Here is a 13,339-nt window from a genome sequence, read left to right on the forward strand (position 1 = left end):
ATTACAGGTGTGAGCTACCATGCCCGGCCTGAAGACATATTTTCTATAAGGAAATGGGTAGATTTTAATGAACAATACCCCTTTTGTGGGCAGATTCCTAAGTCCCAGGCCCTCACAAGGGGTCAGTGGGCCTGGAGATGCCAGCTCCCGGCTGCCAGAGGCACTGCTCCTCCAGGGCCACTTCAGCCCACTTTTGATCACTAAGAATCCCAAGAAGGGCACAGAGAATTTCCTTTCTTACTGCCCATGGAACCTGTTGTCACTAGACATCCTGAAACATACTTTGGGAAACTGTGTCCAAAGACCCTTCTAGTTTCAAATCTGTGGATCCAGGGGTCTCCGCTGAACCTTATCTGATGCCCAAACTCCCACCCATTCACTCCTAACCAGAACACAGAAGACGACCTGGTGCCAAAATGAAAGCTTTAATGAGTGTTACTCCTAGACAGTCATGTCTCAGCCGCTGCCAGCCTCCATTGTCCCAGCTCTCTTAGCTGGGCGACAGGTTAGCTAGTTGCTGAGGGGTAGGGATCTGGAGTCTAAAGAGCAGAGCCAGGCAAAAGGAGGTACAGGAAGCCCCCAATGGGGGCTGGGCTCCCGGAGTGTGGTGCTGGGGGTCATGGGTTTCAGGCCGGCCCCTCTTCAGGTATTCCTAGCAAAGCCGCCAGGGGCTCCAGGGGTGTGGGGGTCCCCATGGGCACAGGGTGGGTACGTTCATGCTTGCGCAGGTCGCTGGCACTCAAGAAGGCCTTGGGACAATGGGGGCAGGTGTAGGGGCGCACTGAGCTGTGAGTGCGGCTGTGTTTCCGCAGCCCAGCCCGGTCAGAGAAGCTCTTGCCACACTGGGTGCAGGGGAAGGGCCGGAGCTCCGGGTGTGAGCGCTCGTGCCGACGCAGCAGTGTCATTGTGGAGAAGGTCTCCTTGCACTCTCGGCACACAAACTGGGGAGGCTTCTCATCAGCCTCCTCACCCCCCACCTCGCCTGCCCCTTCCAGGGGACCAGGAGCCTCCCGGACGCCGGCATCTTGGCATTCCACATGCTCCACCGTCATGCCCACCACCTGCCACTGTGTGGCCATCACACCACCTGACTCCGGGGGCAGCCCTAGCAGCCCTGCTGGAGGGTCCCCTAGCCCCGCCCCTGCTGCAGGGGTGGCTGAGCCCTCGCCTGCCACGCCCACAGGCAGCGCCAACCCCACCACCAGCTCCTGTGCAGGGGGCGCCCCCGCGGCCTCACTGCTTCGATGGGTCCGCTCGTGCTTCCTCAGGCTCGATGACACCACAAAGGACTTTCCGCACGCGTTACAGTGGAAGGGGCGCTCCCCCGAATGCACCCGGCTGTGCTTCGTGAGGCTGGCACGCTCGGCAAAGGCTCGCCCGCACTCCTCGCAGCGGAAGGGCCGCTGGCCAGAGTGCACCAGCGCGTGCCGCTTGAGGTCCCAGGACGCCACGAACGTCTTGTCACACTGCAGGCACTTGAATGGCCGATCGCCGGTGTGCACGCGCCGGTGCATGGCCAGGTCCGCCGGCTGCCGGAAGTCCTTGCCGCACTTCTCGCAGTGGTACGGCTTCACTCCCTCATGCGCGCGCTGGTGGCGCCGGAAGCTCGAGGGGTCGGAGAACATACGGCCGCAGCGTGGGCACAGGAAGGGCTTCTCCCCCGAGTGTGTGCGCTCATGGCTCTGGTAGGAACTGAGCTGCGTGAAGCCCTTGCCGCAGGCCGGGCAGCGGTAGGGCTTCTGTGCTGCGTGGATGCGCTGGTGGCACGTGAGAGAGGATGAGCGGGAGAAGCTCTTCCCGCACTCGGAGCAGAGGAAGGGGCGCTCGCCGGTGTGGGACCTGCAAGTGGAGGACTCGGCATGAAGGTGACAGACCCCATAACCTGACCCCACTGCCTATCTGGGCTGTACTTTAGGGGTTCCCCAACCATCCGTGGGGGCCTAGGTTTAATCCCCTAAGAGCCACATTGCTGCACCCCAGAGAAAGAAGATTTCAGGCTGGCTGGGTGTCTATTCCAAAGACCCGTCTCTGCACATTAAAGACCAAGATATGGGCCGGGCACGGTGGCTCATGCCTGTAATTCCAGCACTTTGGGAGGCCGAGGCCAGCGGATCACGAGGTCAGGAGATTGAGACCATCCTGGCTAACATGGTGAAATCCAGTCTCTACTAAAAATACAAAAATTAGTCGGGCATGGTGGCAGGCGCCTGTAGTCCCAGTTACTCAGGAGGCTGAGGCAGGAGAATGGCGTGAACCCGGGAGGCGGAGCTTGCAGTGAGCCAAGATCGTGCTACTGCATTCCAGCCTGGACGGCAGAGCAAGACTCCATCTCAAAAAAAAAAAAAAAAAAAAAAAAAAAAAGACCAAGATATGGCCAGGCGCGGTGGCTCACGCCTGTAATCCCAACACTGTGGGAGGCCGAGACAGGCTGATCACCTGAGGTCGGGAGTTCAAGACCAGCCTGACCAACATGGAGAAACCCCGTCTTTACTAAAAATACAAAATTAGCCGGGCATGGTGGCGCATGCCTGTAATCCCAGCTACTCGGGAGGCTGAGGCAGGAGACTCGCTTGAATCCGGGAGGCAGAGGTTGCGGTGAGCCAAGATCACACCATCGCACTCCAGCCTGGGCAACAAGAGCGAGACTCCGTCTCAAAAAACAAACAAACAAAGAAAACCCCCCAAAAACCAAGATATGCGTCCCCTGCCTTTTTTTCCCCCTGTTCCCCAGGCTGCAATGCAGTGGCCTGATCATGGCTCACTGCAGCCTCGACCTCCTGGGCTCAGGCCATCCTCCCACCTTAGCCTCCCAAGTACCCGGGACTAGAAGTATACATCCCCACGCTCGGGTAATTTTTTTATTTTTATAGAGACAAGGCTTGCTATGTTGCCCAGGCTGGTCTTGAACTCTTGGGCTGAAGCGATCCTCCTGCCTCCTCCCAAAGGGTTGGAATTATAGGCGTGAGCTATTGTACCCAGCCTAGAAACGTGTCATTAATGTAGAGGCTGAGAAAAAAAAAATGACCTAGATAAACCTAGCCCCACTCACAGCTCCTGGTCTCCACCAAAGACCCTCAGAACTGCCCAACTCCAAACCCCACCCTTTCCAGCTGGCCTGGAATGGAGGCCAATCTGACCCAATCCCATTATCAGGGCTCCACCTCGAGGCGGTTGCCACCTCTGCCCAATCACGGGCATCAATTTCTCCCACATGCCTAGCCCCTCCCCTTGGATCTGCCCCACCCACCTTCCCATTGGCTCACTTTACCCTGAGATTCAACCCCAGGCCCATTGGCTGCAGCAACCCTGTCGCGTCGCCCCGCCCCAGAGGGCACCCTCACCGCTCATGGTTGCGGAGGTCCTTTAGCTCCGCGTAGGCTTTGCCGCAACGCTCACAGCTGTAGGGCCGCAGGCCAGCGTGAGTACGCCGGTGCTTGCGGAACACTGAAGGGTCAGCAAAGCTCTTGCCGCAGTCAGCGCAGGCATAGGGCCGCTCGCCCGTGTGGCCGCGCTGGTGGATCTTGAGCTTTGAGAGTGCGCCATAGGCCTTGGGGCAGTGCGCACAGCGGAAGGGCAGTTCGCCAGCATGGGAGGCCAGGTGCACGCGCAGGCACACGGGCTGCATGAATCGGCGGCCGCACTCGGGGCACGGAAAGGGCTTCTCCCCCGTGTGACTGCGCCCGTGGCTGCGCAGCTCGGGTGCCGTCTTGTAGGCCTTGGGGCACAGCGGACACGCATAGGGCCTAGGCTTAGCCGCGGAGCCTGCCACCTTGTCCCCACTGGCTTCATCTGCCTTAGCTTCTGTCTCCGGCTTTGGCTTCACCTCAGCCACCTCCTCAGAGCAGTCTGCTGGCCCATGTGTGGCAGCGTGGCGCGCTGCCCTGGGCGCATTTGGAAATGTCTTGGTACAGGACAGGCACTTGTAGCGGCGGCCGGAGCGCTTGTAGCCGGGGGCTGGGGACCGGGCCTCTGCAGCCTCCACTTCCATGGCCTTGGTGAATGGAGTTTCCCTGCAAGAGAAGCAAAGTTAGACCAAAGCCACATACCTTCGCCACTCTTCAAGGCCTCAGAGAGAACCCTATCTCATCTGCATTTCTCACCTCAGAACCCCCACATCCTTCCTGCCCAGCATTCCTGGCTGACACCCTGTGTTCGTTTCCTCCCTGAACTGCTCATTGAAGAAAGGAGTTGGACCAAGTGACCGCACAGCCACTAAGAAAGGAGGCTGGGGGTCACAAAAGATTCACCTATACTTCCCTCCTCAACCTCCGGGCTTTTCCAAACACTGTGGCATTCCCGGAGGTCCAGGTTCCATCTGTCTCACCATCTTCCTTCTTCAGCTCAGTGTCCAAGAACTATGCCAGGATCAGGATGAAGAGTGTACCCAGACGTGGGCTGGCCTGAAGGTCTCCAAGCACCCAGAAAAGACAGACCTGGGACCAGAAAAGGGCTGAGCCAATGGGCTAAATCTGGTAGCTGGCACTGTCTGGAAGTGACAGGTCCCCAGCGTCTGTGTTTTCTTTCCTCCTCTGAATGGTTAGCCCCTCAGAGACAGCAACTGTTCACACAGAATTCTGCCCTTGCACAGCTGTACGGGCCTCCGCCCCAGACTGGAATCTGTCCACCCTCTGCTCTGGAATCCCTGTTGGCCTGTTCCCACAACTCTGGTAATGAAGAATCACTCTCAAGGCAGCCTGAGCCATTGCTAGCAGCTAGAAGCCTGTTTCTGAGTCATAACTGATATATCTGATCTAACGTGACCTCCTAGCATACCAGCTCTAGCTGAGATCCCTACTTTCTGGTCCAGAACCCAGACGCCCTCCACCCAGCTGCTCCTGGGGATCATGGCTGGGAGGAAACAGGATTAACGGCTGTATTAGTCTTAACACCAGCTCATCCTCCCTGGGGGATGAAGGGAAGAGGATTAGGGCAGATCCACTTAAGGAGTGCTCAGCAGCTGCTGCTAGGGGAAGGGGTCTGAGGAGTGGGGGCTGCAGGGAGCCAGGTGTGCCCAGAGGCTAGGAGGCCTACGTTCTACTTCCAGCCCGGTGGATTACTATGAGACCTCAGTGAAATGAGTGTTGTTTATAGGCCTATTTCCTCATCTGGACACCTTAGGGGTTGGTGGCTTCTAAGTTATGACACTGGGGTTGAGGAGGAGGAGGAAACTGAGCTGAGCCATGAGGGTGCTAGGGGAAATACAGAGACTCAGGGCCCCTTATGCCAGGAAAAGGTGGGAGAAACAGCTTACCTGGTTGACCCAGGGAGGGCACAGGAGCCCCTGAGGCATGGCAAGGGCCACATCCTTAAGAGTCAGCACCCTTCTGCCTGAAGTCCCGGCCTCAGGCCTGCACACTGCCCTCCCTCCCCAACCCCATGCAGCCGGTCTTCTCCCAGAAGTACTGTATGATGTTTCCTGTTCCCTGCTTAAGAAATTTCCATGGCTTCCACCATAGCATGCAAATCCCCAGGTCCTTCCTGCTTGTTCCAAATCTGACAAGTCCTTCACTGGAGCCCCACTTCCACCAGGAGGCTCCTCAAGCATCTCCCCTTTAGGTTTGGCCCCAATCCCACAAAACTCCATTCTATTCTCACTTGGTAATTTCACTTTTCCCCCTAAATCCTGGGGCTTAGCCAGGTGTGGTGGCATGCGCGTGAAGTCCCAGCTACGTGGGAGGCTGAGGCAGGAGGATCCCTTGAGCCCAGGAGTTCGAGGCTGCAGTGAACTATGATCGTACCACTGCACTCTAGCCTGGGCAACCTGGCGAGACCCCATCTCTACTAAAAATAAAAATTAGCCAGGTGTGGTGGCATGCGCCTGTAGTCCTGCCTACTTGAGAGGCTGGGGTGGGAGGACTGCTTGAGCCCAGGAGTTCAAGACTGCACCACTACACTCCAGCCTAGGAGACGGGGCAAGACACTGAATCAATCAATCAATCCATCCATCCATCCATCCATCCATCCATCCATCCATCCATCCATCCATCCTGGGGCTTGAAGATGAGTTAAAGGGATTGAATTCTAACCTTCCTGATGACTTGAATTCTTCCTACAGTTTCCAAAGGATCCCTCCCTATTTCTGGATGAGGTACTCACTACCTCTCTTCCAGACGGTTTCTGGAGAGTCTGCCTGATAAAAGTTCCTCCTTAATAAAAATGATAGCTCGGGCCAGGTTCAGTGGCTCACACCTGTAATCCTAGCACTTTGGGAGACCAAGGCGGGTGGATCGCTTGAGCCCAGAAGTTCAAGACAAGGCAGGTGGATCCCTTGAGCCCAGGAGTTCAAGACCAGCCTGGGCGATATAGCAAAATCCCATTTCTACAAAAAATACAAAAATTAGCCAGGCATGGTGGTGCATGCCTGTACTCCCAGCTACTCAGAAGGCTAAGGTAGGAGGAATGCTTGAGCCCAAGCAGATTGACGTTGCAGTAAGCCAAGATCGTGCCACTGCACTCCAGCCTGGCAACAGAGTGAGACCCCATCTCAAAAAAAAATAAATAAATAAAAAATAAAAAAGATAGCGCACATTTACTGAGCACTTGCCTACCAGGCACTATCCTAAACTCCTTATGTGTATTAGCTCGCTTACCCTTCATGGCAACCCCATGAGGAAAGTTCTATTATTCCATTTTCACAGATAAGGGAACCGAGGTCCAGAGAAATGGTTCAGTATTTTGTTAAGTGCCCAGTCCCTGAAGCCAAAGTGTCTGGCTTCAAATTTTGCCTCCATCACTTCCCAGCTGATGTGACCTTGTGTAATGTACTGCATGTCTCAGAACCTCAGTTTTCTAATCTGAAAAATGGAGGTAATGATAGTACTTACCTGACAGGGTTGCGTGAGGAATGAATGAGTCAAGAATAATTACTGTCCTCAATTATCAGAGAGTCTTCTCAGAGCCGGACACATTGCTGGGTGTGCTAGTTTATTTGATTTAATGTCTTATAGCTTCCTGAGATAGGGATTCTTGTTCCTACTTTACAGAGGAATAAATTGAGGTTCCAAGCGTTAAGTGACTTGCCCATGGTCCCTCAATGGGTAACCTAAGCAGCTGGGACTTCAGTCCAGGTGTTTAATTTGCCTTAAGTTGCTGGGGTCTTGCTCAGTGGTCTGGGGCCTCTTAGGCTTGTCTGCTGCCTTGGCCAGCCCTGCAGTGACCAGAACCCTGGGCTCAGGTCATACCTGTGTCTTCTCTCATCCTTGCAGAACTGCCTTGAGACCCTGTCCGGCACCCTTTATGTCTCTGCTTCCCTCTCAGAGGGCTTGACCCAGTGGTTCTGAGCTCTGGCCCTTCTACTGCCTCTTGCCAGCTCTGGGTCTCAGCCTCCCTATCTGTGAGTCAGACACCAGGTAGCTGGAGGGGCAAATCCCTCCTGCCACAGCACTTCCCAGGGGAAAAGGTAGGGGAGTACCAGGTTGGTCTCAGCATGTGCCCAGCTACACAAAGAGGCCAGGTAGCCTAGGTTTCTGTCTAACATCCCACCATTAAAAATATGTGTGTGTGTGTGTGTGTGTGTGTGTGTGTGTGTGTGTATATATATATATATATATATATATTTTTTTTTTTTTTTAAAGAGCTTGAGGTAGGCCTCAGGAATCTGTATTTTAAATACACTCTGGATCATTCCAGCCAATACTTTCGTTTGTTTGTTTGGTTTTGAAACATGGTCTCACTCTGTCGCTTAGGAGTGCAGTGGTGCAATCATGGCTCACTGCAGCCTTGACTTCCCAGACTCAAGCAATCCTCCCATTTCAGCTTCCCAAGTAGCTGGGACTACAGGCATGCACCACCATGCCTGGCTAATTTTTTTTTTTTTTTTTTTTTTTTTGAGACGGAGTCTTGCTTTGTCACCCAGGCTGGAGTGCAGTGGCCGGATCTCAGCTCACTGCAAGCTCCTCCTCTCGGGTTCACGCCATTCTCCTGCCTCAGCCTCCCGAGTAGCTGGGACTACAGGCACCCGCCACTTCGCCCGGCTAGTTTTTTTTGTATTTTTTAGTAGAGATGGGGTTTCACCGTGTTAGCCAGGATGGTCTCGATCTCCTGACCTCGTGATCCACCCGTCTCGGCCTCCCAAAGTGCTGGGATTACAGGCTTGAGCCACCGCGCCCGGCCGCCTGGCTAATTTTTATTTTATTTTTAGTAGAGATGAAGTCTTGCTATATTGCCTGGGCTGGTCTAGAACTCCTGAGTTCAAGTGATCCTCCCACCTCAGCCTCCCAAAGTGCTGGGATTATAGGTGTGAGCCACCGTGCCTGGTCCAACCAATACTTAAGAACCAAACACACATCCTTAGGTCTCCACAAGCTCTTAGGAGAGGAGCATTTTAAATGTTCACTACACCTCTTTTTCAGATATTGAGATTAAGGCGCCCACAAAGGAAAAAACATACACAAGGGCACACAGCTGGTCAAGGAGCCAGACTCAAACCCAAGTCTCCAGGCTCCTGGGCAGGACTCTCAACCAGTCTCCATTCTCTCCCCCAGGTTGAATCATGACACTTCCCACTGCTCCCAGGAAAAAGACCAGTATCTTTTCCATGGCCAGCATAGCCCCAAACCATCTAAATCCTGCCTACCCGGGCAGATCACTTGAGGCCAGGAGTTTGAGACCAGCCTGGCCAACATGGCGAAACCCCATCTCTACTAAAAATACACACACACACACAAAACCCTGCCTACCTCACCTCCCACTCCTCTCCCCGGCCCACTGGGCTCTACACACAGAGGCCCCCTTTCTTCTCCTCAAAGAGCTAAATTCCTTCCCACCTCAGGGCCGTGGCACTAGCAGTTCCCTCTGTCTGAGCCACTCTTCTCCCAGGATCTTTGTGTAGCTGTCTTTTTGGTTTTATTTGGATCTCAGCTCCCAGTCACCTCCTCAAAAAGAGCTTTCTTGACCACCTTTCCTTTTCCCCCACTTTTAATATTTCTAATTTTTTCCTTTTTTAACCAACCAAGGAGCACAACCTTTCCCATGCTATCTTTACCCTGATAATCGCCTTCTGTCTACTCCTCTTTTTTTTTTTTTGACAGAATTTCACGATTATCTATAAGCAATTCTCCTGCCTCAGCCTCCTAAGTAGCTGGGACTACAGGTGCCTGCCACCACGCCCGGCTAATTTTTGTTATTTTTAGTAGAGATGGAGTTTCACCATGTTGGCCAGGATGGTCTCGATCGATTGACCTCATGATCCGCCCACCTTGGCCTCCCAGAGTGCTGAGATTACAGGTGTGAGCCACCGCACCCGGCCCTTTTTTTTCTTTTTTTTTTTTTGAGATGGAGTCTCACTCTATCACCCAGGCTTGAGTGCAATGGTGCAATATCTGCTCACTGCAACCTCTGCCTCCTGGGTTCAAATGATTCTCCTGCCTCAGCCTCCTGAGTAGCTGGGATTTATAGGCACCCGCTACTACATCTGGCTCATTTTTGTATTTTTAGTAGAGACAGGAATTCACCATGTTGGCCAGGCTGGTCTTGAACTCCTGACCTCAAGTGATCCACCCACCTTGGCCTCCCAAAGTGCTGGGATTACAGGCATGAGCCACCACGCCCGGCCCTCTTTCCTTTTTAAAAATTGATATATTTATTTATTTATTTATTTATTTTTGAGACAGAGTTTCGCTCTTGTTGCCAAGGCTGGAGTGCAATGGCATGATCTCTGCTCACTGCAACCTCTGCCTCCCTGGTTCACAAGATTCTCCTGCCTCAGCCTCCCCAGTAGCTGGAATTACAGGCGTCCACCACCATGCCCGGCTAATTTTTTGTATTTTTAGTAGAGATGGGGTTTCACCATGTTGGCCAGGCTGGTCTCGAACTCCTGACCTCCACTGATCCACGGCCTTGGCTTCCCAGAGTGCTGGGATTAGAGGCATGAGTCACCATACCTGGCTTATTTTTATTTATTTTATTATTTATTATTATTTTTTGAGACAGAGTCTCACTCTGTTGCCCAGGCTGAAGTGCAATGGCATGATGTCGGCTCACTGCAACCTCTGCCTTCCGGGTTCAAGCAATTCTCCTGCCTCAGTCTTCCAAGTATTTGGGATTACAGGTGCCCGCCACCAAGGTCAGCTAATTTTTTGTATTTTTAGTAGAGATGGGGTTTCGCCATGTTGGCCAGGCTGGTCTGGAACTCCTGACCCCAGGTGATTCACCCGCCTTGGCCTCCCAAAGAGATGGGATTACAGGTTTGAGCCACCATGCCCCGCCTATTTATTTTAATTTATTTATTTTCTTTGAGAGAAAGTCTTTGTTGCCTAGGCTGGAGTGCAGTGGCTGGATCTCAGCTCACTGCAACCTCCACCTCCTGGGTTCAAGTGATTCTCCAGCCTCAGCCACCCGAGTAGCTGGGATTACAGGCGAAAGCCATCACACCTGGCAAACTTGTGTATTTTTAGTAGAGACAGGGTTTCACCATGTTGGCCAGGCTTGTCTCGAACTCCTGGCCTCAAGTGATCCGCCTGCCTCGGCCTCCCAAAGTGCTGGGATTACAGGCGTGAGACACCGTGCCTGGTCTTTATTTTTATTTAGAGATCAGGTCTCACTCTGTCACCCTGGAGTGCAGTGGCTCAATCATAGCTCACTTCAGCCTGGAACTCCTGCACTCAAGCAATCCTCCTGAGTAGCTAGGACTACAGGCACCCACCACCACACCTGGCTAATTTATTAAAATTCTTTGTATGTAGAGATAGAGGTCTCACTATGCTGCCCACACTGGTCTCGAGAACTCCTGGCTTCAGGTGCTCCTCCACTTCGGCTTCCTAAAGTGCTGTGATTACAGGCATGAGCCACAGGGACCAGCCCCCTCCTCTCTAATTTCCTTTATGGTGTCATCTGGACAATACTCCTTGCAAGTTTACCATGGGCAAGGTATCATTCTAAGCATTTTGTGCGTAATACTCAACTACTCAAGCCAATTCCACAGCTGCCTAGAAGTTCGTTATGAGTGAATGTTTGTGTTCCCTGTCTGTTCATATATTCAAATTCTAACTCTCATCGTGACTGTATTTGGAGATAAGGCCTTTATGGAAGTAATTAAGGTTGAATGACATCATAAGGGTATGACCCTGGTCCAACAGGATTAGTGTTCTTATGAGAAGTGACACCACAAAGAAACAAGCTAACTAGTCACCGTCCCAGCCAGTGTTCAAATCCCAGACACCTGCTCTCTGAGCCCTGACTATTGCTTTGCTAGCATTACACATCTTATGGTTTGGCTGTTAATTCTCCATCTCCAGCACCAGAGTCCAGGCTGGCAAAGAGCTAGGAAACCGATCATCTGCATCGTCTACATCCAGAACCCTGTGTGGTGACCCAAAACAAATGGAAGGAATCAACCTCAGATGAAATTTGAACCCAGGTCTGTAGCCTCTGCCTCGTGCACAGTAGGAGTTTGTGAGAATGTCCACCAATAACTGTTTATTAACTGAATTCTTCCACCTTTCCAAGTCCACAAGGCCCAATTATTGCCCCAATATCCCACAGTGGACTCCCTGTCGTGGCGATGAAGCCTTGCTTTGCCTCACTACTGGCTTAGGAACCGGATGAAGTTCTATTGTCTCACTAGGCAAGCAGAGATTCAATTTCCAAAAATCCTAGGCTAGGACCCTGGGGCAGGGATGAGGAGAAAAAGGAGGCACCTCAATCTTCCCATCTCTAAACAAGCAGTCACCACACAGGCCTCACGGCCAGGAGTGATCTAGTGAGCAGATGAACCCTGCAGAAATGAGCGCTAATCATCTCCTAGGCCGCCAACCCGGCCAGTTCACAACCTGATCCCAACCTACTTTTGCCTCAGCTCCAGCGACAGAGTCCTCCTCCCGGCAGCGACCGAACCTCCAGCCACAATTCTCAACCCTCCGCCTCTAGATGCAGTTTCCTGGGCTCGGGAGCCCTTGCCTGCCTTCTCCAACGGGAAAGCCCCTTTACATTCTTCAAGAACCCCCTTCCCCAGTGCCCTCAGGAATACTTAATGGCAGGAGAGAGATAAGGGCCCCACGCCGCTCTGGGCCTCAGTTTCCTCATCACTAAAATGGGGTCCCTGAAGTTTGTGGGAGTTTGAAGGGCGGTGGGGCCTACGAAGCGCGCCGAGGAGCCGAGAGTTGCAGAAACCCGGAGCTCCTCGCTCCTCGCAACCTTCTGTACGCTGCGCCCCCGCCAGCCAGGCAGTCCCTGGAGGGCAGGACCCTGGGTTGACTTGTGTCGTTTTGAGCCTCGGAAAACGTGGCCTCGGGGGACGTAGCAACCAGGACTGAACGAAGGATGCGGGGATGAACAAATGAATGGACGGAGGGCCGAATGCGGGACAAAGGCTTGCAAGATGGCGTTCTCTAGGACCGCGAGAGTGGTGGCCCGGCCTCGGCCGGGGAGGGGGCCGCCGGCGCCGGGGACCTTGCAGCGCTGGCCGCGCGGCCGGGACAAAAGCCCGCAACATGGCGGGCTCTAGGACCCCCGGGCCCGCACCGAGCCGGCACGGCAGCCGCGCGGGCCGAGCCTGGGTGTCCGTCCGCAGCCCAGAACCGCGGAGACAGTCGGCGGGTTCTAGGACCTGCTGGGCCCGCAATGCGCCCAGGGCCGCTCACCGCCCGCCCCGCCCGCGCTGCTCGCGCTGGACCAACCCAGTCCGCCCTCGGCGCCCGCAGGGAAACTGAGGCCAGCTCGGATTGCGGCCGCGTGGGGTCTGCCCGGGGCCCTCGCGGCTTCCCGCCGGCGTTTCCTACCTGATGAGACTTGGGCTGACCCAGTGCTGTCGGCGTCGGCTCCTCGCACTGACGGAGCCCGGATCCTGCCAAAGAGGGGCCGGCGCTAGGACCCAGCGGGGGGCGGGGAGGCGGGACCGGTGGCCCGGCGAGCGGAAGTGAGGGACCTTCCTCAGCTAGGAAGGAAGGGAAAGTTCCCGGGGAACCTCCAGCCTATGGCGGCAGAGAAGCATCTTGCAGGAGGTCTCTGTGGGTGCTGAGGCAAGGGGACGCAGAGCAGGCTGACAGTATACGCCGGCCTCGTGTTAGTCTGGGGCCAGGTCACCGGCAATGTCTTCAAGAACCAGAAGGTGGGAGGACAAAAAGGCCATGCTCAAGCTCTGCAGAACCTAAGTCCGCTTATATTCCACAACATTTCCTTTAATAGCAACGAGTGGATTTCACGAAGTTTTCTCCATCTGCCTTAGGAAAAGTCTTCCAGGGAGCCCCACGAAAAGTGTCACCAAAGTACTGTGGCCAGGGTTGCAGAATCTTTTTCTCTCTCTTCTGCGCCTATTCAATATGCACCGGAACGATTCTAGCTGCTCTTGCCGGAAGTGTGGCTAGCGTAGCGCTCAAAGACGCCTCGTTGTGACCTCCGTGGG

General features: G+C 54.1%; 1 protein-coding gene across 4 annotated transcripts; it reads right to left on the reverse strand.

Moving 5' to 3' along the window:
* Positions 1 to 409: 409 nt before the first annotated feature.
* Positions 410 to 13,295, reverse strand: ZNF668 (zinc finger protein 668). Of its 4 annotated transcripts, none has more exons than XM_045383067.3 (3): positions 12,717 to 13,295; positions 3,342 to 4,010; positions 410 to 1,839 (listed from the first exon to the last, which is right to left on the reverse strand). In XM_045383067.3, the coding sequence occupies exons 2-3, from the start codon at positions 3,986 to 3,988 to the stop codon at positions 627 to 629; spliced, it is 1,860 nt and encodes a 619-aa protein (XP_045239002.2). In that variant the 5' UTR covers positions 3,989 to 4,010; positions 12,717 to 13,295; the 3' UTR covers positions 410 to 626. The 4 variants fall into 4 exon arrangements, with proteins under 4 accessions (XP_045239002.2, XP_015297603.2, XP_065393010.1 ...); XM_015442117.4 differs by lacking the exon at positions 12,717 to 13,295 and adding an exon at positions 11,784 to 12,311; XM_065536938.2 differs by lacking the exon at positions 12,717 to 13,295 and adding an exon at positions 5,252 to 5,388.
* Positions 13,296 to 13,339: the final 44 nt, after the last annotated feature.

The sequence above is a fragment of the Macaca fascicularis genome, chromosome 20 (genome assembly GCF_037993035.2).
Source record: "Macaca fascicularis isolate 582-1 chromosome 20, T2T-MFA8v1.1".
In the NCBI taxonomy this organism is placed as follows: Eukaryota; Metazoa; Chordata; class Mammalia; order Primates; family Cercopithecidae; genus Macaca; species Macaca fascicularis.